Here is a 26,296-nt window from a genome sequence, read left to right as displayed (position 1 = left end):
TCTGACCTACTTGTGGGGCTTATCCCAGCAGCTCTGGGGAGAAGGCCCTGGGTTGCTTTGAGTACTGGTGGGGTGGAGAAAGAAGACTGGTCTGAAACCCCCACTCGCTCTATTTCCTTGGAAAAGAAACCAGTTGAAACTGGTGGAGTCAAACTCCCGGAGCCTGGAAGTGTCCAGCTGTCTCTGTTCCTCTGGTCAGTCCATCCAAGCCTTCCGGCCTAAGGGCACTTTCCCAGGCCCAGGAAGGCCCCAGTGAGTTGGGAAAGAGGAAAGGTCAGGGGTTCAGGACTCCACACCCTCCATTTGTGATCCAGCAGCACGACTGCTGTTGCCATTGCAAAGGGTACCAGGAACACAATGAAGACAAATGGTGCAAAGTTCTGGTTCCCCTTGGGCCTTCCCACTCGGAGAATATCTCCCATTTGGGTTTGGGCCAAAGGTTCTGCCTGCTGCACCCAGGGTTTATGAATCGGACTGAAATGGGACAGAGAACAAGCAGGAAAACGTGCCTCTGGAGATCCTACTGGTCCCGAGTAAAAGGCGAAAAGTCAGTCCTGCCTGAGCTACAGGGCCCCATGTGATCTGAGTCTCCATCCCCGCCTCCTCCCAACTGACTGCTCAGACCCCATCACCTACCACCCTGGTCACCTTTCTTACTCCAGCTGTACTTGCAGTTCAACTGACAGGCATGCTCCCACCTCAGGATCTCTGCACTTGCTGTTCCCTCCAGCTGGAACCCTCTCCCCTGAGATCTACTCTCACGGGTCACATTTTCCCTCTCTTCAGGTCTTTGTTAAGACGGCTTATGCTCACTGAGGCCTTTCCTGGCCATCTGATTTAAAATTGCACCCATTTCTCCTCTGATTTATTTTTTTTTCATCAGAACTCAGCTCTATCTAGGATATTAGATTTTATTTACCCTATTGCCTTTTATCTGCCATCAGAGCACATACTCCATGAGGGCAGAGATTTTTCTTCACTGTCATGTCCCCAGGCCTTAGAAAAGTCAGGTACATAGTAGTGAAAATGCAAGTCGCTCAGTTGCGTCCGACTCTTTGCGACCCCATGGACTGTATCGTCCATGGAATTCTCCAGGCCAGAATACTGGAGTGGGTAGCCGTTCCCTTCTTCAGGAGATCTTCCCAACCCAGGGATTGAACCCACGTCTTCCACATTGCAAGCAGATGCTTTACCAGCTGAGCCACCAGGGTAGCTGCTCTATAAATATGTGTTGAATATATGAACAGATTTATTCTCTGTGCCATTATTTCTTCACAGATGAAAAGCTAAGTGAAAGTATTTGTCTTATTCATTGGTAGGACTGTTGTGAGGACAGAGACAAATTAGATAGTAGAAAGTGATGGAAAAGCTAGAAGCTCTATGTAACTCCTGACATAAAACCACCATTTCTAGTCCTTCTAATGCAGCAAGCCCTAGAAGTAAAGTCTACCATCTAAGTGCCAGGCATTTCTAATGGAGAGCTTTCTCAAGCTTACTGCAGATTTCTTAGAGTTCACCATACACCAGGGGATGGCAAATTAGGAGTTATTACCATTTACTGAGTGAGCACTGCAATGTGCCAAGCACCACTAAGCACTTCACATGCATTATCTCATTTAATCCTCACAACAAACCTGGGTATAGGTACCTCAGTGTACCTATTTTACAGATGATGAATCTTGAGGGTCAGAGAGGTTGGGCAATTTATCCAGTCTTTCTGATTAATCAGCAAAATGAAGTTTTGACTGTAGGTCTATCTGATATACTTTTCTCACCATGATAGGAAGAGTCCTTTTTGATGCCAAAAATAATACAGTTTACTATCAATAAAAAATGCAAATTCAAAAGATTTTAAGGTATTGCAATGTGAATAAGAATGATTCAATCTGGTATTAGAAGGCTTGTGTGTTTGTGGGGAGGGAACAGGTACACTTATACACTGCCAGTGGGCATAACTGGTTTATTTTCTTCAGCAATGCAATGTGGTAACAAGAACACACAAAGCAGTTCTTTTTTTTTTTTAAAATACATTTATTTATTTTAGTTGGGGGCTAATTACTTTACAATATTGTAGTCGTTTTTGCCATACATTGACATGAATCAGCCATGGGTTTACATGTGTTCCCCTTCCTGGACCCCCCCTCCCACCTCCCTCCCCATCTCATCCCTCTGGGTCATCCCATTGCCCCAGCCCTGAGCATTTGTCTCATGCATCGAACATGGAATGGTGTTCTGTTTCACATATGATAATATACATGTTTCAATGCTATTCTCCCAGAACGTCCCACCCTCACCTTCTCTCTCAGAGTCCATAAGACTGTTCTATGCATCTGTGTCTACAAAGCAGTTCTTTTTAAAAATTTTATTTATTTATTTATTTTTATCTTTTGGCCACACTGCAAGGCATGTGGGATCTTAGTCCTCTGACCAGGGATTGAACCCATGCCCCCAGCATTGGCAGCATGGAGTCTTAACCACTGGACCACTGAGAAGTCCCAAGAATACACAAAGAAGTTCTTTATACAAGAAAACCTGGAAAATCCCTCATGCCTATCACACACTTACAATATTTTCATAATAAAATTAAGATAGCGTTATTAAAAAAAACTCAGTGAGCAAAAAGACACAAAGTAGACAATGAAAACCCCCTTCTATCCCCACAATATCCAGTTCTACTCCCTCAGATGTCACTTACCAGGGATAACAGTTTTGTGCATATACTTCCAGGTGCCTGTTGATTTTGAGTGTCCAATAGTATGTAATTGTCTAAGCCATCCATGGCAGAGTAGCACAATGAGATACTCTTTTCCTGGAAGTGAGTATATAAAGCAATGTTATGTAAAAATGACAAAACATGGGATAACACACACTCACAGCATAGAGATAAAAATGGGAAGAGATTGGCTTGACGGAGACAGCTGAATTTACTGTGTCTAAGCCCACTTTAGAATATCCTAGAGCTGAGATATCTGATGGGGTGGAGAGAGCACTGAGCTGGCTGCCTGGGAGCCCGGGTCCCAGTCCCAGCTATTTTGTTTGTCCTTTGCTATTTCTAGGTCCTGGGATCTTCATGTGCAAAACGAGGGGCTTTGTTAGATGATCTTTAGGGACCACTCCAATGCTACAGAGCCTGTGACTGTGTGACAGATTATTTTTTAAAAAATTTTGGCTGTGCTGTGAGGCATGTGGGATCTTAGTCCCTGACCAGGGATCGAACCCACGCCCCCTGCATTGGAAGTACAGTCTTCACCACTGGACCACCAGGGAAGTCCCTGTAACAGATTAAACATTATACCTAAAAAAGTATATCAAGTATAACACAGAAAGGTTGAAAATAAAAGGCCTGCTCCAATGGTCCTCATAGGGTTGACTGTCAACTCCTTCATTCAAAGCAATAATGATCTATGTAAGAAGACACAGATCTGATCTCAAGAAATTTAGAGTCTGGTGTTCCTCTCTGGCCAACTCTAACAGCCAATTGGGTATAAGTTTGAAATAAAATCAGCTGAGGCAGAAGGCCAGCCTACAGTTTTTGTTTCTTTTTATTATTATTTTGTCTGCACTGGGTCTTTGTTGCAGCATGCAGTTGCACAGGCTTTAGGTTCCTTGCAGCATGTGGCATCTTAGTTCCCCAATCAAGGATCGAACCTATGTCCCTTGCATTGGGAGATGGATTCTTAACCACTGGACCACCAGGGAAGTCCCAATATTTATTTTTTTTAAAGGAAGGCCTGAAGTCTTTTTACCATCTCCTCCCAAACTCTCTCCTGATATAACTGGGATTGTTAGAGAATCCTACTCCCGTCCTTCTGTGGACCTTCATCTTAATTTAGGATCTTTTTCAATTTGGAAGCTTTTTGTGCCCCAAGAGCCAGAGCAGGGGGCTTTGCTGAACTTGATGAATACCTCTGGCTTTCAAGGCCTGGTGCTAAGATTCAAGGGTGCAACGTGACTTGTGTGGACCTGAGGTGTTATTAAGGTGTGTGCTTTGGAGGGGGAAGCTTCTCCAAGCCATCTGGATGATCCTTACCTATTCCTTTTCTGACCTTATTTTACTTACCACCTATGGCTGCAATGAAGTGAGTCTGGTTTTCCCAAACAGGTGATGAAATCAGTCTCATTACTTTCCTTTTATTTTTTAAAAAGTCTTTATTGAATTTGTTACAATATTGTTTCTGTCTTATGTTTTGGGCCATGAGGCATGTGGGATCTTAGCTCCCCGACCAAGGATTGAACCTGCATCCCCCTGCATTGGAAGGTGAAGTCTTAACCCACTGGACCACCAGGGAAGTCCCAGCCTCATTACTTTCTAGTCACACATTTAGGTCTCCTGGAGTGAGCAGAACACATGTTCTAAGCACTTTCTAATTATTTGCCAATTAACCAAACTTGCCTTCCAACTAAGGGTCCGGAAGGAGGTCATTGTGGACATGCATGCAGTGTGTATGTACACACACCTGACTGTGCGCCCCGGCGCTCCAAAGTCCAATCTCAAGCAATGTCTGCACTGTTAGCTTATTTCCCATTTTAGCTCCACCTTTTCTCTCCTCTACCCTTGGAGATAAGTGAGAGTTGACTGTAGTTTGAACCCCTGTCTAAAAGGTTAGAAAGGGACTCCAGAAGTGGGTCTATAATCCCTACTGTTGTGTGCTGCCTTCATCGCCGGGGTCCCCAACCTGCGGGCTACAGACCAGTAGGTACCTCCAGTCAGATCAGCAGCCGCATTAGATTAGAAATAAAAGTGCCCAATAAATGTAATGCACTTGAATCAGCCCCAAACCATCCCCTCAACCCCCACCCTGGCCGTGGAAAAACTGTCTTTCACGAAACTGGTCCCTAGTGCCAAAAAGGTTGGGGTGCGCTGAGAGGACTTGAACAGAAGTCTGCTTTTCTTCCTCTGTGTGCTTTTTCTCCTCTACTGTGAAATAGAATTGGGAGTATCAAGGCCGCTGGGAGCACTACACAGAGTTTTTAAGGAAGGAAGATGTGCTTCACAGCTTCCACTACATCTACCGTGTACGGTGGAGCATCCCAACTGCTCGGAGACCCATAGCCCAAATCACTGCCAGTGTGTACTTCACCATCAAGTTCAACAAAAACAAACCTCCGGTAAGCGCTTCCTTGGCTGCCCTGTTCCCTTCAGTGAGACTTCAATGAGAACAGACTTTGCATGTCAAGGCCATTGATGGCCCCTTCTTTGTGAAACTGAACAGTCATATTTCTGTCTTCAATCTGGTGGAGCCCATCTGTAGCACTTGCCATCGCTGATCACGCCCTCCTCTGTGAAATGTTTCATTTGGCTTCTAGAACAACAACATTCTCTCCTGGTTTTCCTCTTGCCTCACTGACCACTTTGTACATACTGGTCCTCTGGTCTCTTCTCTCACTGACGTCTTCATGTTTGCATGTCTCGAAACTCAGCCTTTGGATCTCTTCTCTAGCCTCATTTCTTGTACAATCTTATCCAGTCTCCTGGGTTTAAATGCTACCTCTAGCTTATTTTTTTTTAAACATTTATTTTTTCTACATTGGGTCTTTGTTGCTGTGTGCGAGCTTTCTCTAGTTGCGGTGAGCAGGAGCTACTCTTCATTGTGGTGTGAAGGCTTCTCATTGTGGAGCACAGGCCTAGGGTGCATGGGCTTAGCTGCTCTGCAATATGTGTAATCTTCCCAGACCAGGGATCGAACCTGTGTCCCCTGCATTGGCAGGAGGATTCTCAAGCACTAGACCACCAGGGAAGCCCCACCTCTAGCTTATGATTCCCAAATTTCTGTCTCCAACCCAGACTTTTGTCACTTGGATATTTAAACATCTCCCTTACTATATCCAAAGCTGAACTTCTGATTCTCCTTTCAAAGTCCGACCTACCTATGTCTTCCTCATCTCAGCTGATGGCCAAAATCCTTGGCATCTTCCTTGACTCTTTTTCATTCACATCCATTAGGAAATCCTGTTGGCCCTACCTTCAAAGTAGGCACTCAATCCAAGCCTCTCTTCCCACTGCACCTCTACCACCTTGGGCCAAGACACCATTATCCACTCACTAAAGTTATTTCAATAGCCTTCTAGCCAGTCTTTCTGCTTCCACCTTGACCCGCATCCTGTCTCTTTTCAGCCAGCCAGAGGGAGTCTTGGAAAAATTAAGTTATGTCACACCTCTAATGTTCCACCATGCTTCTCCAACTTCAAAATGCACGTGAATTACTCAGGGATCTTGTTAAAAGGAAGATTCAGATTCAGCAAGTCTGAGCTTCTGCATTACTAAGAAGCTCCCAGGAGCTGTTGATGCTGCAGATCCACAGACGACACCCTGAGTAGTGAGGGCCTACAGGCCTTGTGTAATCTGGTCCCTTGTTATTTCTGCTTTCCCATTACCCCTGCCCCTTCACTTACTCTGGTCCAGCCACTCTGGTCCTGCTACTCCTCAAATAAGCCAGGTAGAGTCCCACCTCAGGGTTTCCGTACTTGCTGGTCCCTCTGACTGGAACCCTCCTTCCCTCCCTAATACTTTACCACCTTCTGATCGTCTATGTAATTTCTTACCTTGTTATACTATGCACCCCCACCAGAATGTAAGCTCCATGAAGGCAGGGATTTTGGTGCTGCTGTAAAACAAGACCTGGCAAATAGTCGGCACTGAGTATTTGAAGGAATGACTGCTTGTCGCCACTAGGTTGACTGTGAATATGAAATATGTTGACAGCTGGTGTGAAAGGAGTCCAAATGACACCCATGAATCCAGGGTTAGGATCCTTAGAACCAGGGTGGTACTAACCATGATGCCTAGAATACAGGAGACATAAGTGTTACTTCCCCTTTGCTTTCATCCTTTCATAAGCTATTTGAGACTCTCCTGACTCTAAGGCTTTATAGCTGACCACACCATAGTGAGCCAACCATGTCCTATATTCATCCTATCCTAGTACAAACTTACCTATTTGGAGAGTTTGGAACCTGGAGTGATCTAAAGAGGTAGACTACAAGGAGTTCTCATTTCTCCTGGTCATACAGTCCAATATCAGCTATCTTGCTAACTGGCAAGCTCTAAGATTGGAAAGGGAGGCTGCTGGAGGTAAACGAGACCACACAGAGAGAGGACTTGGGAGCTAGGCTCTTGCTCAGAATTCCAAGTATAATTTTGGAGGGGACACTGGATGGGGATCACTGAGACAGTATTATAACTGTAAAAGACATTTTAAAAATGTCTTTGAACCGTGTTCATCTATATGGTTTCATTCTTAGGCTATCCCTACAAGGTAAGTTGGTGCTGTTGGCTAAGTAAACTGGACCTCGTAAAGAAGGCACATGACTTCCTCATGCTCCTAGTAATGAGAGCACAGCCTCTCCTGACTTGTTTTCAATTTTGTGGAGACTCTTAAGGTATTTATTGCCTAAAAGATCTTTTGGGGGAACACAGGTTTGAAGTGACAAAGAACTACTACCCACAGATCTCCAATTCACAGGGAAGATGAATTCTAGAAATTAAAGAGTGTACTTATGGATACATGTAACAATGGAAAGAATCATGAGTTGGTATGACTGGTCTTGGCTGACAGTTGTCTTTTTCTCTTAGGACACACCCATTGATGTCTCTTATGTCTTTGAGGGCCATTCATTAGTTCACAGGTAAAGAAAATTAAGAGATTTTAAAAGGGTAGTAGGACAAGGTCATCACACTCCAAGAAGCCAGTGTGACTGTTCTGTTGTTGCTGTTGTTTAGTTGCTACCTTATGTCTGACTCTTTTGCAACCCCATGGAGTGTAGCCCTTCAGACTCCTCTGTCCTTGGGATTTCCCAGGCAAGAATACTGGGAAATCTTTCTCCAGGGATCTTCCCAACCCAGGGATTGAACCTGAGTCTCCTGCATTTCAGGCAGATTCTTCACCACTGAGCCACCTTGGGAAGCCCTCAGCAACAGATAATTTATGTAATGGTCACTTTTCTTCTTTGGACCACCTACTCCATTAAGATGGGCTGAAAGTAAGATTCTGCTTTTGTTCTAGAAAATGGATTTTATCTGTAATGTCTGCTTTTCAGTGATTAGCAACTTGAGGTTAGCTGCTGGAGTAGGGTGGGGCCAAAGTAGGTCCTGTCTATTGTTTCAATGGGAAACTTCACAATCACATGGAACTCACTCATAAAAAATATTCAATAATTCCTTTTATTTGTACAGCAGCTCTCTTACAGAATCTTTACATATAAACTCACCCTTTTATTGACTGGGCCTAAGGAATGGAGACAATCTTTGCCCCCACCCCCAAAAGGCATTTTGCTCACTAGGAATGTAACAGAGGAAACAGGGAATCAACGGATCCCTGGCTCAGTGTTTTGTTTCCCTTTAAAAGCTTTTGTTGTGTTTGTTTTTCTTCCTCTGCAGACCAGGAGTGATTCGCTTTCGAGAAAAATGGCTAAGGGACATTATTGAGGCCAAGTGTGTTTTAATGAATCCAAATATCTTCCAATTCAACAGTATTGGAATCTTCCAGAATATTTTAGGAGATTTCTAATCAGAGAATATTAAAAATATGATACTGTACATCAAACCACAGAATATTTATTGAATAATAAACTTGTGACACACAATCTAGCTGCATTGTTTTTCTTTGCATTCATTTTCCAATTGGCAACTTCTATTACATTAGCAGAGTAACCACTAAGTTGTCTTCTGTTTTCTAAAAGGTTTTTCCTGTCACTATCTGTATCACTCAGAGTCTTACAGATACAAAAGCTGAGCTTAGGGAGTAGATAAAATTCACCTGTCAGACCAAACTGAGATTGGTCCTTGGCTCTTTGTTCCCCCATTTGAGCCCAAGTCTCCAGCCTGAACATACCTCTTTCATGGGCACAACTGGGGAACAGAAAAATGGCAACAGTTCTACAGCTCATAATATAACCAGTCTGAAGGGTTTCCCTACTCACAGTTCCCTTTATTTAATGCAAGTTAAGCCTCACTGTTAAACAATACATTCTGAAACTCGGCAACTGGGCATGCTGCCTACCACAACACAGTGTCACAACTGTGATGGCACCAGGGTGGCTTGAGGATTGGCTTGATCAAACAGGGAAGGTTCAATCACCACCCTTACTATTTCTGGCCTTCTTCCATCCTCACACCAGATCATCATTTGTTCCTACCATCCTGTGAAGCTGTCTTGCCTGGCTGCAAGATTTTAAAACACCAAAAACAAAATTACGAGTGATTACTTACAGGTATTTCATGGGAAATAGATGGGGTAACAGTGGAAACAGTGTCAGACTTTACTTTTTGGGCTCCAAAATCACTGCTGATGGTGATTGCAGCCATGCAAAGACGCTTACTCCTTGGAAGGAAGGTTATGGCCAACCTAGATAGCATATTTAAAAGCAGAGACATTACTTTGCCAAAAACAGTCCGTCAGTCAAGGCTATGGTTTTTCCAGTGGTCATGTATGGATGTGAGAGTTGGACGGTGAAGAAAGCTGAGTGCCGAAGAATTGATGCTTTTGAACTGTGGTGTTGGAGAAGACTCTTGAGAGTCCCTTGGACTGCAAGGAGATCCAATCAATCCATCCTAAAAGAGATCAATCCTGGGTGTTCATTGGAAGGACTAATGTTGAAGCTGAAACTCCAATACTTTGGCCACCTCATGCGAAGGGTTGACTCATTGGAAAAGACCCTAATGCTGGGTAGGATTGGGGGCGGGAGGAGAAGGGGACGACAGAGGATGAGATGGTTGGATGGCATAACCGACTCGATGGACATGGGTTTGGGTGGACTCCGGGAGTTGGTGATGGACAGAGAGGCCTGGCGTGCTGCAATTCATGGGGTCGCAAAGAGTCGGACACGACTGAGCGACTGAACTGGAACTGGAACTGGATTTCAGAATATGTATTTATTTAGACAAGCACTGGAAAGGAACACAGAACACTGAAGACAATTGATGGGGTAAAACTGTGGGTAATTTTTCTTTCTTCTTCTTCAACTGTTACATTTGTGAAATAAATTGAAAAGGAGGGAAAATCTTATCAGAGCAACAGGTGAGGACGTGGGAAAACTAGGTAAGTCTCCTTGGAGAACAAAAAATATATTTCAAATACAACAGCCCTCCTATTTGACCTATGGCTCAGGTGACTAAAACACAGTTTGAAGCAGTAACTCTAATGGGCTGAAAATAAAATACTCTTAGCACTTTTATTCTTCCCTCCGCTTTCCCAAAGAATATGCTACCGAAGCTATTCTTTGGCAGATCTTTCCTGAAAAAATCTTGATGAAAGATATGATATATTTCTGAAATAAATTAATATATATTTTTTCATTTACTCAATAAGCATTTAATGAGTATCTACTCTGTGGAGGAGACAGGAGAATCCAATGGAAATCCATAATATTCACATATCACAAAATTGTTACATTTAGGGGGAAGGACGGGGGTAAGGGTTATGGAGTTTGGGATTGACACAAATACACTGCTATATTTAATAATGGATAACCAACAAGGACTACTGTATAGCACAGGGAACTCTGCTCAATGTTATATGGCAGGCTGGATGGGAGGGGAATTTGGGGAAGCATGAATTCATGTATATGTATGGCTGAGCCCCTTTGCTGTCCACCTGAAACTATCATGACATTGTTAATCAGCTCTAGTCCAATACAAAATAAAAAGTTTTTAACAACCATTGCATTTAAACTACCTTGCCTACTGAATGAAAATCAGAGAACAACCCCATTCAGTCTCTAGGAACTAGTAACAAAAACTAATGTTCTTAGAGAACAAAATTTAAAAAAAAATGTGGCCCCCTTTTGCACAGTTTGTGGCATCTCAGTTCCCTGACAATGGATTGCACTTGGGCCCTCAGCAGTGAAAGCACGGAGTCCTCACCACTGAACTACTGGGGAATTCCTGAGAATAAAAATTTTAAATGGGAAATAAAAATTTATGTTTTATTACACAGGGAAATGGACAGATTATGACTCACAAATTTGGGACCTAGTTTCCTTTCAACTTTTGGAAATAATAGATTAGGTTGGCAGCAATGATGATAAATCACAATCACTTCAAATTCAGGCATCATAAATGCTGCCACGTGCCAACTAGCTGTTTAGTTCATTAATTGTGGGTTAAAGGTAGACATTTTCCTAGAATATATGTTAAGTAATAAATCTGTAATCTATACTTTAATAAAGTATATCAAGTATACTTTCACTGCTTTGTTTTAAAACTTAAAAAAATACTTTCAATTATTATACTGGAGTGGGTTACCATTCCCTTCTCCAGAGGATCTTCCTGACCCAGGGATCGAACCCAGGTCTTCTGCATTGCAGGTGGACTCTTTACCATCTGAGTCATCTGGGAAGTTAGCTTATAAGGAGAGAGGGCATTTTATAACAGCAGAGTCTGAAATTCCCCATAATTCAGATAATTTAAACTTATCTTAGGCACATAATAATGCAGTTCAAAACAATCTTAACAAAAATAGCCAAAACTTCTACTATCCCCTCCCTGCTTCCCTCCCATGTCTTAACAACTAAACTTGAACAAAAGGAGGGAAGAAAAAGATCATGATCTCATAGTCCTAGAATTTTTCCTTTTTCGCAGTCAAAAGTCAATAGTAGCCATAAAAAAAGTGATAAAGTGAGAAGTTACACTGAATGACAGATGTAAAAAAGAAACTGAAAAGTTTAAGAATGTTTAAAATGAAATCTGCATGTTACATGAAGTACAGACTTTAAAAATTTTAAATATCACATTATCTTCATCCTTATGACACAATGAAGTTAAAGCAATGATTCATTATATTTTTCCTTATTAAACTCCTGATTATTATTGATTCCTATTCATTTACAGTGTTCAAATAATGATCTAAACACAGTTCAGATGGAAATAATGTACTTACATTTACACAATAGACTTTCCAATATCTTATATTTGAAAGAGCCATTCTTAAGTAACCTGTTAGGAATTTCAAACCTAATGTTCACATTTTCAATTCAGTAAGTCTGTGGGTCAGTTTGCTGTTTGGTTTCTTGGTTGGTTTTGGGGTGGAGGTAGGGACTAAAATCAAAATACATTATTTCCAGAGCGGACAACATATTGTAATATACAAGTCAATCTTCATATTCTAGATTTGCTTTTTTTCAGCCATGCCTTCTTTCTGTTAACAAAAGCGGCCTCCTGTATGTTTCTATCAAGTCCCTTTATGACATTCAACATAGAGGAATGATAACTTCCCACAAGTTCAGTTGGGGTGGGCATCATGTAGAGCTCGTGGCAACACTGTCCCATAATGTAAAAGTTCAGTTCCTCATCTCACCAGCATTTTCTCTCAATGCCTCCTCCCCCAACACAGTAGAATTTCACTCATAATTTGGATTTTTAAACCAGAAAGTTGTTTTGGTTAATCCAAAATAGCCCAAAGAGCTTGCTAAAGTTATATCAATACGCAGCTTTTTTACAGGACTGAAAGAATTAAATAGAAGGCACAGTAGCACTGTAAAGCTTTTTCAGATCATCATCTTTTTGTGTGTGTATATATGGAACCCAAACTTTCTTTTTTGTTGTTAAAAACGTCTGATGAACAATCAGAAAATCCTTATTTGTCCTCTTTCCCTTTAGTTTTTCTGTATACCATCTCTCGAAAACTGGCCAGGATCTTGTTTTCTCTCTTTCGTCTCTCTTCTTGGTTAAAGGATGCAAGGGCTCTCTTCTCATCAGCACTATAGATCTGGTTCTCTTTTCGCAGACGCACAGCTTCCATTCGGCGATGCCTGGAGATAATTGTATTTTTGGCTTTATTTCTCAGTAATTATTCTCACAGTGCTTCCTTACTAATCCTTTCCTAATACAGAGTGGTCAATTTAAAATGCTGACAAACAGAAACTTTCTCTAATGGGTTAGATTTTCCAAGGATCATTCATTTTATCCACTGACATGTCCTTTGATTAATTTCTAGTATGTAAATAATGATCTCTGAGGTTTTAGAGTGAAGTTATTAATTTCAAATTCTAAGGGCGTAAGTCTAGTTCTGTTGTTTCCAGTAAGACAAGCAAACAGGCAAATTATTAAACTTCTTAAGTGGTATGCAGCCTTGATAATAGGACAGATAAGATTTAAGTTGTCATCTAGCTGGTGGAATTTCTTCAGAGTTCTAATTTATCCTATAACCAAAAGAACTAGGTTTTAACCTACAACTCAATCTTTGGATGTTTTGTGGGTAGATTTAACTTCCTTAGAATCCAGTAGCAGCTCACAGAAAAGAAAGGCGGGATTTCAAGGGCCAAATCAGGAAAGCATAGGCTCTGAAGCAGAGGGAAACTCTTAGATCATCTTCAAAAGGTCTGCTTATTTAGAAGGAAAACTTCACGAAAACCTGCTGCTTTTATGTGTATGTTCGCAAACCTACACAATCAATTACAGATGAAGCTTGAACTATGCCTAGAAAAACAGCAAACTGAGTAAGGCGAAGAGGGGAGACTCATTTCAGGTTAGTGTGAAGGTAGGGGAGTGGCAGGTCAAGGTGTCAAAGAGATGACAGTGTATTTAGGTTGCTCAGGGTACAGTGGGTAGAGGAATTGATCTGGAACAGAAAGTGCTATGTGAATAATGCTGTAGTAAACATCGGAGAAGGCAATGGCACCCACTCCAGTACTCTTGCCTGGAAAATCCCATGGACGGAGGAGCCTGGTAGGCTACAGTCCATGGGGTCACTAAGAGTCGGACACGACTGAGTGACTTCACTTTCACTTTTCCCTTTCATGCACTGGAGAAGGAAATGGCAACCCACTCCAGTATTCTTGCCTGGAGAATCCTAGGGACGGCGGAGCCTGGTGAGCTGCCGTTTATGGGGTCGCATAGAGTCGGACACGACTGAAGCGACTTAGCAGCAGCAAACATCCATATACACATCTCCCAGTACATGGGAAAGATCCTCTTGGGTACACAGGTATGGAATTGCTGGGTCATAAAATATGTGAATGCTTAACTTTCCAAGACAACATCAGACTGTTTTCCAGAATGGTTGTTACCAATGTAATGTTACCAATACTTAAGAGATCCTATAGACCCATATCCTATCAAATGCTTGCAGTTGTTAGAACTTTGAACGTCTATCGAATGGGTGTAAAACCATATATCCATATGTTGATTTCCATTTCCAATGATAATGAACATCTTTTTATGTGTAGCCATATATTTTTTTCTTCTGACAAATGCCTGTTTGTGTCATTTTCTCACTTTCCTTTTGTTTACAGAAATTCTTTAAATACTCTCATACTAACTTTTTATCAGTTGTGTGTATTACAAGATCTTATCCCAGCTTGAACTTGTCTTTTCACTTATTTCAAGATGTTCTGATGAACAAAAGTTCTTGCTTTTACCTCAGGTAAAGTTATCAATATATTATTGTGTGGTTGGTGCATTTTTCGGTCTTCTTTAAGAAATACTTCCCCACCCCAAGATCTAATAGATATCTGTTCATATTCTATACCAAGAGTAATAAAGTTGTTTTTGACATTTAAGTCCACAATCTAGCTGCACTGACTTTTAAATATAGTGATAAAGGGTTCTACTTTCATTTTTCTCCATACAGGTGACCATTTTCTTCCTGCTCCATTTACTGCCTAGTTCCTTCTTTCCCCACTGACTGGAGAAAGCAGCTCTTTCATGCAATGAAGTTCCATACATGCATAACTCTACCAGGCTCTGTATTTTATTCCACTGACCAGCTCATTTGTTTCCCCACTCTTTCTGAAGTGAAGTGCTGCAAGCTTCATAATAAGCCCTCATATCAGTAGGAAAAATCACCTTCCTGCTCTTCTTCAGAAACTCTTGGCCCTTTAGTCTAACATTTTAATTTTGCAAGAACTGATAACTCTACAGTATTGCCTTCCTATTCATGAACATGGTATCTCTCAATTTATTTAGGTCTTCTTAAATGTCTCAATGTTTTATAGTTTTCCCTGTAAAGATCTTAGACTTCTTCTGTTAAGATTTACTCCTAAGTCCTTCATATTCTCTGGTGATACTGTTATAAATGTTTTCCTTTCATTTAATTACATTTTCTAGTTGTTTGTTGCTGGTACATAGAAATGCAATTGATTTTTGTATATTAACTTTATATCTAACCATTTGTTAAACATTCCTATTATTTATAATTCATCTGAGGATTCCTTAGGATTTTCTATCATTCACAAAAAGTGACAGTGTTACATCCTTTGTTCCAATTCTTGTGCCTCTTATTTCTTTTTCTTGTCTTATTGGTCCTTAGATATAATGTTTTCAAATGTTAGTCCTCAGAATTCCAAGATTCTGAAGATGCTTCAGGGGTCCTGCAAATATTTGCCCACTTTTAAAAGTTTATGAAATTTTAAAATTCAGCTTGATCTTGGTATTGAAACCCTATTAGTTCACTCTCCTTGTTCTTCCTGGTATTTTGCTTTTTCTTCCCCATTTTATATTCCTTTTCTCACGCTGCAACTGATCTCCATCATAACCTTTTTCACTCTTCACTCTCAGTGTCCAGAGGACTAGAGAGTCCATGTTCTCCACAGAGAACTAGAGGCAGTATCAGAAACTTTTACTGTCTTATGAAAATGCTTTCTTAACTACAAGAATGACCATTGCTCATGGGGCACTGATAAGTAACTGAATTTAACTATCTCCTCCAGAAGATAAACTACCTGTATCAGACTATGAACTAGAAAAGGACACTGGAAAGACTAATTCTTTGAAGCTGGAGATACAATTGAGTTGCATACCTACTTGGAATTTTAGACAACTATATTTATATCAATAAAACCAATAACAAACCAACATTTATACTCTACTTTTCATTAGAAATGGGCACTTAATGAAATTCTATCACCAAAATATAATTTTGGTAGTTATAAAGGAAACTGACCTCATTACCAAGAACATACCTGCTACCACTCATTACATAACCTGAACATTCAAATGATGCAATTTCTTCACTTGTCAAGCCAATTTCACCTCTTCGTGGGATACGTTTTCCAGCTTTTACATATTCAGCCATAGCTGCACCTTCACCGGGTAACAGAGCATGGCCATAGCTACAAAGTAATATAGAATTAAGAAACGGTTCATTATAAAAGAAAGCACAAAAAAACATTTCTCTCAGAAAATAGTAGGAATAACAGTTGCTGGGCAACATGCTGGGAAGCCTAATGTAAATTACCTTAATTTAATTAGGGAACACTGCACTGTGACCTATATTACTAACCCAGAAATGCAGAGATACTTTGGAAGAATAAAAGGACTGATGTTAGTGAGCATATATTAATGGTTTACAATTATGGATCAATTTTCCCTACAGCTGTTGTCTTTATTGCTTCTGCCTCCAGTGAATTCCTTTTCCCTTTAAATACAAAGTAGAGAAATAATATATCTCAAATTAACATATTTTTTAGACTTATAGCCAATAATAATGCTATACAGTAACAGTTCCCTATTAACGTTCATTCAAGAGGACTTTGAAAACTACCATCCTGGGACTTCCCTGGTGGTCCAGTAGCTAAGACTCCATGTTTCAGTGCAGGGGGCCTAGGTTCGATCCCTGGTCAGGGAACTAAACCCCAAATGCCACAACTAAGACCTAGTACACTTGAATAAAAATTTTTTAAAAACAAAAAAACAAAAACTACCACCCCTTCATTCAATTCACTAAATTCTTCGTATCTATTAAACTCAAAGCTTGTAATATACAGTAAAAATAATCTGTTATTGTGGAATTTATATATTAATAAGGATATAATACTACTAATACAATGTAGAATAGATATTACAATGCACAAAAGAAAATGCTGTGAGTACTAAAGGATTAAAGAGGGGTAGGAGTCACATCTACCTGTGGAGGGAAGGTATTGGGAATCAGTGCATGCCCCTCCTTTTGAAAAGGGCTTTGAGAAATGTTAAGGATTTTAACAGGAAGGAATTGGGGTTAGTAAAGAAACCAGGACTGGGAAAAGAAGGGAAGGCATGTTGGAGGAAGAAGTAAGGTGCAAGTCCACAGAAACTTTGGGTCTAAATAAGGGAGTAGTGAAAGATATACTTGGAAGAGTAAGTTAGGACCATACTTTTGGGAAGGCACTTTAGAGATTATAAACATGCTCTTACTTACTTCAAAGGTTTATCATCTTGAGAGGCAAGTGTTTTGGGAGCCTCTGGGCCAATCAAATCTGAGGGTTCTTCAGGCTCTGCAGGAAAGATATTCAGAAACATATTCACATTTCGACTAATCAGTTAATTCAGTGTTTTATCTGTTCTGAAGTCAAAGTCTATCAGAAGAACCTACTTGATCGATCCTTCCAGGGATTCTCCAGAAACTCTTCTTGGGACTCTTTAGAACTTGAGTCACTGGAATCTTTTCTGCTCTTCTTAGACTTCTTTTTCTTATATTTCTTCCTGCATTGATTATAATTTGATATAAATTGATTTACTATTCCCAGACTAAAGGGCATCTTACTTTTTTAAGCAATGAAAGACTGATTGAAATGATTTGGATGCTCAGGTTATTCAAATGTGTTAGAGAAGAATTTGTATTAAAAATCTAACTTATTTAACCAAATCGTGTTTCATTATAAGCTGGCTCAGATGGTATAGAATCTGCCTGCAATGCCGGAGACCCAGGTTTGATTCCTGGGTTGGGACGATCTCCTGGAGAAGGGAATGGCAACCCAATCCAGTACTCTTGCCTGGAGAATTCCATGGACAGAGGAGCCTGGCGGGCCACAGTCCATGGGGTCACAAAGAGTCAGACGAGACTGAGCGACAAACACTTTCACTTTCAAGGGAACAATAAAATATAGTTCTCATGTTGTAGAAAGATAGCAGAAATAAATCAGTTTAAGAAAACAACTCTTATCAATTTGAACATCAGTAATTTTCAGTATAATGGATTAAAATACATCAAATATGTTTGAATCCTTGGCCTCATGATGATAAAAACCTCAAAAAACCTCAACTCATTATTTTGAAAACTCATAAAACAAGTAAGCAATTATTTCACCCTTCCTATACCAACTATACTTCAGGGTAACCAAATAGTTAATGAGGGTAGGCTTCTCATATAGAATTATTTTACCTAATAAATGAAGAGTCATTTTGCAATCCCTAATGAAGTAAGAGACCTAAACAATGACTATTGATGCTGGTTAATATGACAAAAAGAGATGACCAGACATTATCTGCCTCCTGCTGGAAGTATACAGTACTACTTACGAAGTATTCCTACCAAAAACTCAAATCTGAATCTTATCAAGTGTCTAGACCTAACTATCAATCTACAGGAAATATAAAGGACAGAAAGCATGTTAAAAGGACACCGTAAGAATACAACCAGCAAAATCCACACTGCAGGAAACTCTCTAGAGCAAATGATATTGTTTCCTCTACAACTAAACTGCAGGAACAAAAAGGGAAGGGAAAGCTGTCTATTTAAAGAGATGGAAAAGACCTATCAACCAATACAATTCATGTACATTGTTTAGATCCTAATTTGAGGAAACTATTTGAAAAACTGCTGAGACCTGAATGAAGAATAATTATTAAATATTTTATGTGGATTAACAGTATTGAACTTTTTTTTTTTTAAAGAATGCCTATCTTTTAGAGAAACTTGCAGCTTTATGGATGAAATGATATCTGGGACCAGTTTCAAAATAACAGTGGGGGTGGACAGCAGAGACTGTCAATAAGTTGACAATTGTTCAAGCTGAGTGATGGTTACATAGAAGTCCATTATACTATTTTATATAATTGTATATATTTTTGAAATTTTCCATAATAAAAATTAAAGAAAAAAACCGACGATCTGCGTTTCTTCTTCTTTTCCTTTTTCTTGGCTTTCTTTGCTCTCCTCTTTGTATCTTCATCTGCAAATTAAAGCATATTATATTATAATTTAAAAAAATTTTAACTCTAAAACCTTAATACTTTTGAGTATATAAATACCTTATAACTCTTCTATTTGTTGTTACAAAGAATTTAATTCATTCAAACATTTATTGTTAGGAAATGTGCAAGGAATGAGGGACATAGAAATTAAAGTTGCACTAAGCATTTGGTTCTATAGGGTATTATTATTAACTTGATTGCATGAGATAATAGTATTGTGATTAGATAGGAAAATGTCCTTATTGTTTAAAGATGTACACAAAGATATTTAGGGTGGCAGTGTGATATTTGTAATTTACTTTGAATATCTCAACAACAACAAAATCCATATTTGAAGCAAACATGTCAAAATGCTGCTAACAGATGGTACACCTGAGTGACAAGCACTGTAGATGGCATTAATGACACTACTCCCTTCACTTTTCTGGATGTTTGAGGGGATGCTTTCCAGGAGCTCAGTCTAGTGGAGGAGACAGAGGGAAGGGGGTCAGTAGATCTGAGTGACAGGGAAGTGGGGGGGGTGTTCTGGGTGCACAGAGGAGTCTCACCATCAGGTTGGTTTGGAGAGGGTGGGTGTGGAATGGTTGACCGTGAAAAGGTGACTCTTAAGCTAGTTTTTTCTAAAGTCAGTTTTATTACAAAAGTAATGCACGTCCATCCATGCAGTGAGTAGCCAAGCCATGTGCAAGGAGAGACCGGCACTGTAGGCAGCCAGACTGTACCACATGGCAGAGTCAGGAGAAACGACGTGCAATATGTGGAGATGAAAGTCACTCTCAAGCCACACAGGACACTGCAGGAGAGTGATAGGATACCTGTGATGAGAAATCCACAGAAATGTGTCCCCAGAAGAGGCACCCTCTGTCAATCACCAGCCAGGGGAGGGCACCAAAAGACGGCTTTGTTGTGATGCACTGACCCATAGGAAGTGTCTTCCAGAAGTCAGCTGCTGGCCTGAAGTGTCCCCTATGTTGTGCCTCTTGGAAAATCGTACAAAGCAGCCCACTGAATGTGACAATCTCTCAAAAGAGCCGCTCCACTGAGCTGATGCAGCCCCCTATGGCCTGGTTTGGCACCACACGTCTCACAGACTGACCCCAACTTGGTTGGGTGCCACACACCTTGTGCAGCTACACACCACCACTCTGGAGTCACACCATTTAGCTCTTAATCCCAACTGTGTGACCTTGGGTACTAGCAGTACTTATAACCTGCTCGGGCCCTCTGTCTCCCCAACTCTAAGATGTGTCCAACAGTGACTGTGTGGATTAAACAGCAATAATGCCTATCAGGCACTTAGCAAGGTGCCCGACACAAAGTCAGTGCATGTTCAAAACTCTTGGTTATTATTGTTTTAAAGAACCTTTTTCTAGCATAAGCTTTGGACTTCCTTGGTGGTCCAGCGGTTAAGAATCCGCCTGCCAATGTAGGGGACAAAGGTTCAGTCCCTGGTCTGGGAAAATCCCACGTGCCAGGGAACAACTAAGTCCGTGCACCACAACCACTAAGCCTGCACACTCTAGAGCCTGAGCTCCACAACAAGAGAAGCCACTGCAATGAGAAGCCTGTGTACCGCAACGAACAATAGCCTCCACTTGCCACAACTAGAGAAAGCCCCCGCGTAGGAACGAAGATCCAACACAGCCAAAAATAAATAAAAGTAAAATAAACTTTAAGAAGTAGAACTAGTTTTGAAGTAAGATGGGCAGAATGATATTAGCTTTCTTACCACTGCAGTCTGTGTCAGAATCAGAGTCGCTATCACTATCATCAGAATACTTTTTGTGCTTTCTTTTAGATGATTTTTTCTTCCTCCTTTTCTTGGATCTTTCTTTTGAATGACTAGACTTTTTCTTCTTCTTCTTTTCTTCTGCATAAAATACAAATAAAAATTACTTCTAAAGAAGTATTTCTTTTTAAATTTTTTAAAAAAACTTATTTTGTACTGGGGTATAGCCAATTGACAATGCTGTGATAGTTTCAGGTGAACAGCAAAGGGACTCAGCCATACACATACAAGTATCAGAAGTATTTCTGAGTATCAATTTTATTTCATTTGAAATACTGAAAAGGAAATGATGACAGGCAATTTGAGTAAAAGTAAAGTCTAATGTTCAACTATTTATAAACATATTTTTAAAAATTTCTCAATAAAAAAGCTCTCAGTTAAAAAAATACCTTCTGAAGTAGAAGCTGAACTGGTGCTTTTCTTTGGCTCTTCATCCTCTACTGGTGTATGTTCATCAGAGCTGAATTTAAAGAAAATGGTAGTAAGAATCAGAAGAGTGTTAAAGGCAACCTACTGAATGTTGTTGTTGTTCAGTCACTCAGTTGTGTCTGACTCTTTGCAACCCTGGGGACTGCAGCATGGACTGAATGAGAGAAACTATTTGCAAATCATATCCGAGAAGGGATTAATATTAAAAAAAAACCCCAAAAACCAAAAAACGATGTGATTTTACAAATAGGCAGAGGATCTGAATAGACATTTTTTCAAAGAAGACACACAGATGGCCAGTAGGTAATGAAGAGATGTCAACATCATTAATCATTGGGGAAATGCAAATCAAAACCACAATGAGATATCACTTCACACCTGTTTGGATGAATATTATCAAAAAGACAAAAGATAACAACTGTTGGTGAGAATATGGAAAAGAGGGAACACTTATACTCTGTTAGTGAGAATATAAAATGGTATAGCTATTATAGAATCCAGAATGGAGGTTCTTCAAGAAATTAAAAATTGAACTTCCATATCACCTAACAATCTCATTTCTGGATATATATCTGACGGAACTGAAATCAATATCTCAAAGAGATATCTGGACTCTCATGCTCACTGCAGCATTACTTACAATAGCCAAAATGTTAAAACAACCAAATATCCATGAATGTATGAATGGATAAAGGAACTATGAGAAACACACATGCATACCCTACAGAAGAATATTATTTATCTTTAAAAAAGAATGAAGCTTGCCATTTTCAACAACATGGACAGCCTGTGAGGGCATTTGCTAAATGAAATGTCAAACAGAGAAAGATAACACATGATCTCACTTATATGTGAAATCTAAAAAACAAAAAACCACCACACCACAGATACAGAGAACAGACTGATGGTTGCCAGAGCGCAGAAGGTGGGGGCAGGGCATGGGTAAAACACATCATGGGGATCAAGAAGTACAAACTTCCAGTTATAAAATAAGTAAGTCATGGGGATGTGATGTACAGCATGGCAACTGCAGTTAATAATGCTGTATTGCATAGCTGACAGTTGATAGAAAGTAAATCTTAGAAGTTCTCATCACAAGAAAAAACTTTTATAACTATATATGGTGATGGATGCTAACTAGACGTACTATGGTGATCATTTTGCAATATATACAAATATTGAATCATCATGTTGTATGCCTGAAACTAATATTGTATGTCAAATATACCTCAAAAAATAATAGGGGGTGGGAAAAAATAATAATTTTTTAAGAAGAAAAAAGAACTTTCAGATAATAATGCTTTATCACCCTGTCGCAAATTACAGGTCTACCTGTCAAGCACCTTGTCTCAACTCTAAAGAAAACACAGAAATAGAGAAGAGGGTAGATGCAGCTTCTGAATGGCACCTAAGAGAGAAAAGCCGCAGTCCATAGGGTCACAAAGAGTTGGACACGACTGAACACCACCACCACAGAGGAAAAAAAATAAGAAAAAGGAAAATGCATTAGGCCTTTAATAATACTGAATACAGGAAACTAAACAGACTCAGTATATCCATTTTTAAAAACTTTTTGTAATGCTAATGTCTGACATTTAATCAGTTACTGGATTGAGAAAAAATAATTCAAAATAATATAAGTGAATTTGTTTCAACAATGAACCCTTCTATGAATAGGAAATTAGCATCCCATGAATTACAATTTAAAGGGAACAATTAGCATGCTAAAATCCACTAGGAGCATATTTTAATCCTAAGGTATGTTTAATGTTTTTAAAACTCAAGGCATAGAATAGCATAAATCACAAGAAAGAGGAGAAAAAAAAGAGCTGTAGTTAAAGTTCTTCACTTAACAAGAATTTTGACCACAGACTCTGGATTTAAACAAATGTTGCATTTAAAAAATATATATATATTTAAATTTTATTTTTATTAATTGAAGGATAATTGCTTTACAATATTGTGTTGGTTTCTGCCATATAAAAGATATATTTTTTAATCACTTACTCTGGTTCTGGATTCTTTGGAGAAAGTCCCCATACTTCAGGAGCTCCCAATTCTCCAATCCTCTCTCTCTCACTTAGTCTCCTAGAAGAGATAGGCAGGTAAAATGTTTCCTAAATGTATTATAAGATTCAAAGGGGTCCAGTTAAGTCCTGTTTTCCCTCTACATTTTAAACTTTAAACTAATAAAAACTTGGTTTAAACTCAGGAACTTCCCTGCCAGTCCAGTGGTTAAGACACTGTGCCACCACTGCAGGTGATACAGGTTTGATCCCTGGTTCAGGTACTAAGATCCCACATGCCACAAGAGGTGGCCAAAATTTTTTTTTTTTTAAAAAGTAAACTCAACATTAGGATCTAACTCAACATTAGGATCTAATGTTCTGATGTATCTGATGTTCTATCAAACAGTACAAACTGCAGACAGCCCGATAGGCCTGGCCAGAGATTCAGCCTGGGAGGCTGTCCAGTGTGTCGTTTCCAGTACATGCATCACACAGTTCCCAATTGCTCATTTCATCTTCTGCAATATGTGACAAAAATGGTCTTACATTTGGAAATAACTTCATTTGTTTGTGTATCCTTATGAAAGTAAAGAGAATTCTCTACTTCTGACAAGGTTAAACCTTCATTTTCAAAAAGTCAGGAATTAATGAAGAAAATAAAAATGAAGCATTAGAAGTAGAAAATAAAGGGAGCTCTGAAAGTAAAAGAAAAGTTTTGACAAAAACTTTACTCAATGAGATATAGTGTTTGTTTTCTGTTTTTCCCCTAATTCTTTTTTCAAAAAGGAGTAAATTCTCTACTACCCTTGGAAGACAAAATTATTTTATGTTTGTGATTTCTTAATTTTTGATATTCCTTACAAACACACAAACAATACACAACAAAATCTAAGGTTTACTTCTTCAAACTTCAGCTGCTGTGACTCCACTTGTTTAAAAAAAGAACCTTACTAAAGAAATAAAATCCTTTTGATTTTTTAAAACAAATTATTTTTTTCTTCCTTATTTAGGGGAAAAGGTAAAATCGTTCAGAGTCAGACTCAGGTTTCCTACTCGAAGTAACATAAAATCTAATAGAGGACATACCTATAGCTAAACTTGGAATACATACACACAGGATGAAGAATGCTTGACAGGCTAAAAAGACCAAGCAGTTAAGTTCTTATCCCTCCTGCCACCGACTTCATGGATACTTTAAAATTATTTATCTCCTAAATGTACAAATGAAAATTTCATCCAAGAAATTCTGAAATCTTTTGGTGAGGAATGTCTAGTATGGAAACTGGATGCTTTTTGATGGACGCAGCCTGGGGGTAACTTTCTGGAAATTTTAATTTGGAGAAGTCGGTCTCCAACCTAACTCAGGACTGTTTTTACTGTTTCTGTTCCCATGCACAAAATTTATTGTGTTCCAGGCATTAAATCATTACAGCTCTAAAAAGCTTTTGTGCTAATTTTATTCCCTTTTACATGGTGAATAAATGAAACTCAGAGAGGTTAAGCAACTTGCCCAAGGTCACACAACTATTAAGTAACAAAGGAGGGCTTCAGACTCAGGCAGTCTGATTCTGGAGCCTGTCCTCTTAATCAATAGGCTTTAGTGCCTCCCACTTTTGGAAGAAAAAGACTCAGGCTATCTCCCAACTGTTGAAACCTTAACCTGCCCCTCAATGCCTGTTACACTTTTTAATTGCTTGTATTTTTAAACACATACAGTATGATCAGTACAGTGCCTGACACACAATTTAACATTCAATAATCATTAGATATTAAGACTTACAAAGCATATGATTGCTATAAATGAAGTATAACCTTTAAAAATAGTGAATCACTATATTATTGTACACCGGTAACTTAAAAACACTGTATATCTACTATACTTCGATTTTTTAAAGTAAAAAAAAATTAAAACTTACAAAATAGTAATTATAATTCTTTTCCTTTCTCCTTAAACTATTCATTTTCCTCTCCAACACTCACTGTCATTAAAGGAGATCTGATCTCAATCTGACTTCATTTTTCATGGTCAAGATTGAGACCGCTTAAGATCTTTCTCAATGTAGTCCAACGTTACAGTTTAGCAGATCATTTTTCCTACATTTAGTCAAACATCTTGTTTCAGAGGTTCTCCTACCCTCCAATTTAAACATTAAATCTCAACCCTTCCCAAGTCGCTGCAAAACAACTCCACTCACTTATCCTATTGTCTCAAACCTGTTTGATCATTCAACAAGCAATGGTTGCGCACCTACAAAGTGCTCTGCACTGTAAATTTTGTGGTCAATAAACTGGGCTCTTCCGGGGGCTCAGTCTACTGGGGAATGAAAACACGATCACTAACGACAACGACACAACCAAGTAAATGCTGTAATTCCGGCAGGTCCAAGGCTCTTGGCCATGCGGGCAACAAGCCAGGAGGCTGGAAGGGGTAGCGGGAAGGAGACCAGGCATTAGATGAAGGGGCCAGAGGATGAGCGAAAAACCTAACGATGGAAAGGGATGAATAAGGCGTTATCGTGGGTGGACTGAAGGAAGAGATGAAAATACACGCAAGTCAGGAAGACAGAGCGAAATGCGAATAGTCGGCAGCGGAATGAACAATAAATCGGACTCTAAAGGCTGGTGGGCTTGCGAAAAAACGTGCGTCCGTATCACTCACTTCTGCCGCAAGCTCTCCTCCCTCTCCTTGTCCAGGAGGCTAGGCCACGGCTTGTCGCTCCCGTAGGGGCGTGAGTAGCCGCCATAATAGGCGGACGAGGAGGCAGAAGCGAAAGGGGCGCCGCGCGGTGCAGAGGGCCGCTCTCGAGAGCGTGACCGCGAGCGCGAACGGTAGGACTGGTTTCGGGAGCCTTGGCTGGAGCCACTCAGCTGATGGCTGAGGCCATTCCGGTCCCCGGACCGAGAACAAGAGCGCGAGCGAGAGCGGCGGCCGCGCGGGGAGCGAGAAGATTTGCTAGGCTTAGGGCTCTTCGAAGAACTGCGACGCTTCCCCCCGGAGCTCGAGGCCTCCCACTCCGGGCTGCGGGAGCCAGACACCGGAGCCATCGCTATTGCTGGGTCCCTGAATCCGTACGTGAAGGGGGCGCTCGCGCGAGCCTGGGAAAATTCTCCGTTGCCTTGGCTCCCAGAAGCGGCAGCCGTACCACCGCCAGAACCCGAGGAAACCTTGGAAACAGTTCC

General features: G+C 40.0%; 2 protein-coding genes across 10 annotated transcripts in view; one reads left to right on the top strand and one right to left on the bottom strand.

The window, feature by feature from the left end:
- The window catches only part of AKAP14 (A-kinase anchoring protein 14), a 15,832-nt gene extending 7,249 nt beyond the window's left edge, over positions 1-8,583 (top strand). For all 6 annotated transcript variants that reach the window (XM_081566574.1, XM_081566573.1, XM_081566576.1 and 3 more), the window contains 3 exons: positions 4,930-5,109; positions 7,574-7,626; positions 8,378-8,583. In XM_081566574.1, the coding sequence (XP_081422700.1) occupies positions 4,930-5,109; positions 7,574-7,626; positions 8,378-8,507 (363 nt within the window). In that variant the 3' untranslated portion in view covers positions 8,508-8,583. The remainder of the gene's footprint in view (positions 1-4,929; positions 5,110-7,573; positions 7,627-8,377) is intronic.
- Positions 8,422-26,296, bottom strand: LOC145536767 (NF-kappa-B-activating protein). Of its 4 annotated transcripts, none has more exons than XM_081566568.1 (9): positions 25,776-26,296; positions 23,115-23,195; positions 21,068-21,138; positions 20,619-20,759; positions 18,804-18,867; positions 17,289-17,398; positions 17,115-17,190; positions 15,898-16,047; positions 8,422-12,747 (listed from the first exon to the last, which is right to left on the bottom strand). In XM_081566568.1, exons 1-9 carry the CDS (start codon positions 26,159-26,161, stop codon positions 12,573-12,575), a joined length of 1,254 nt encoding a protein of 417 aa, XP_081422694.1. In that variant the 5' UTR covers positions 26,162-26,296; the 3' UTR covers positions 8,422-12,572. The 4 variants fall into 4 exon arrangements, with proteins under 4 accessions (XP_081422694.1, XP_081422696.1, XP_081422695.1 ...); XM_081566570.1 differs by having other exon boundaries at positions 8,422-9,550; XM_081566569.1 differs by having other exon boundaries at positions 20,619-20,756.

The sequence above is a fragment of the Giraffa tippelskirchi genome, chromosome X, assembly GCF_054371585.1.
Source record: "Giraffa tippelskirchi isolate mGirTip1 chromosome X, T2T-mGirTip1v1.2.pri, whole genome shotgun sequence".
In the NCBI taxonomy this organism is placed as follows: domain Eukaryota; kingdom Metazoa; phylum Chordata; class Mammalia; order Artiodactyla; family Giraffidae; genus Giraffa; species Giraffa tippelskirchi.
This window is presented reverse-complemented; position numbering and strand designations above follow the sequence as displayed.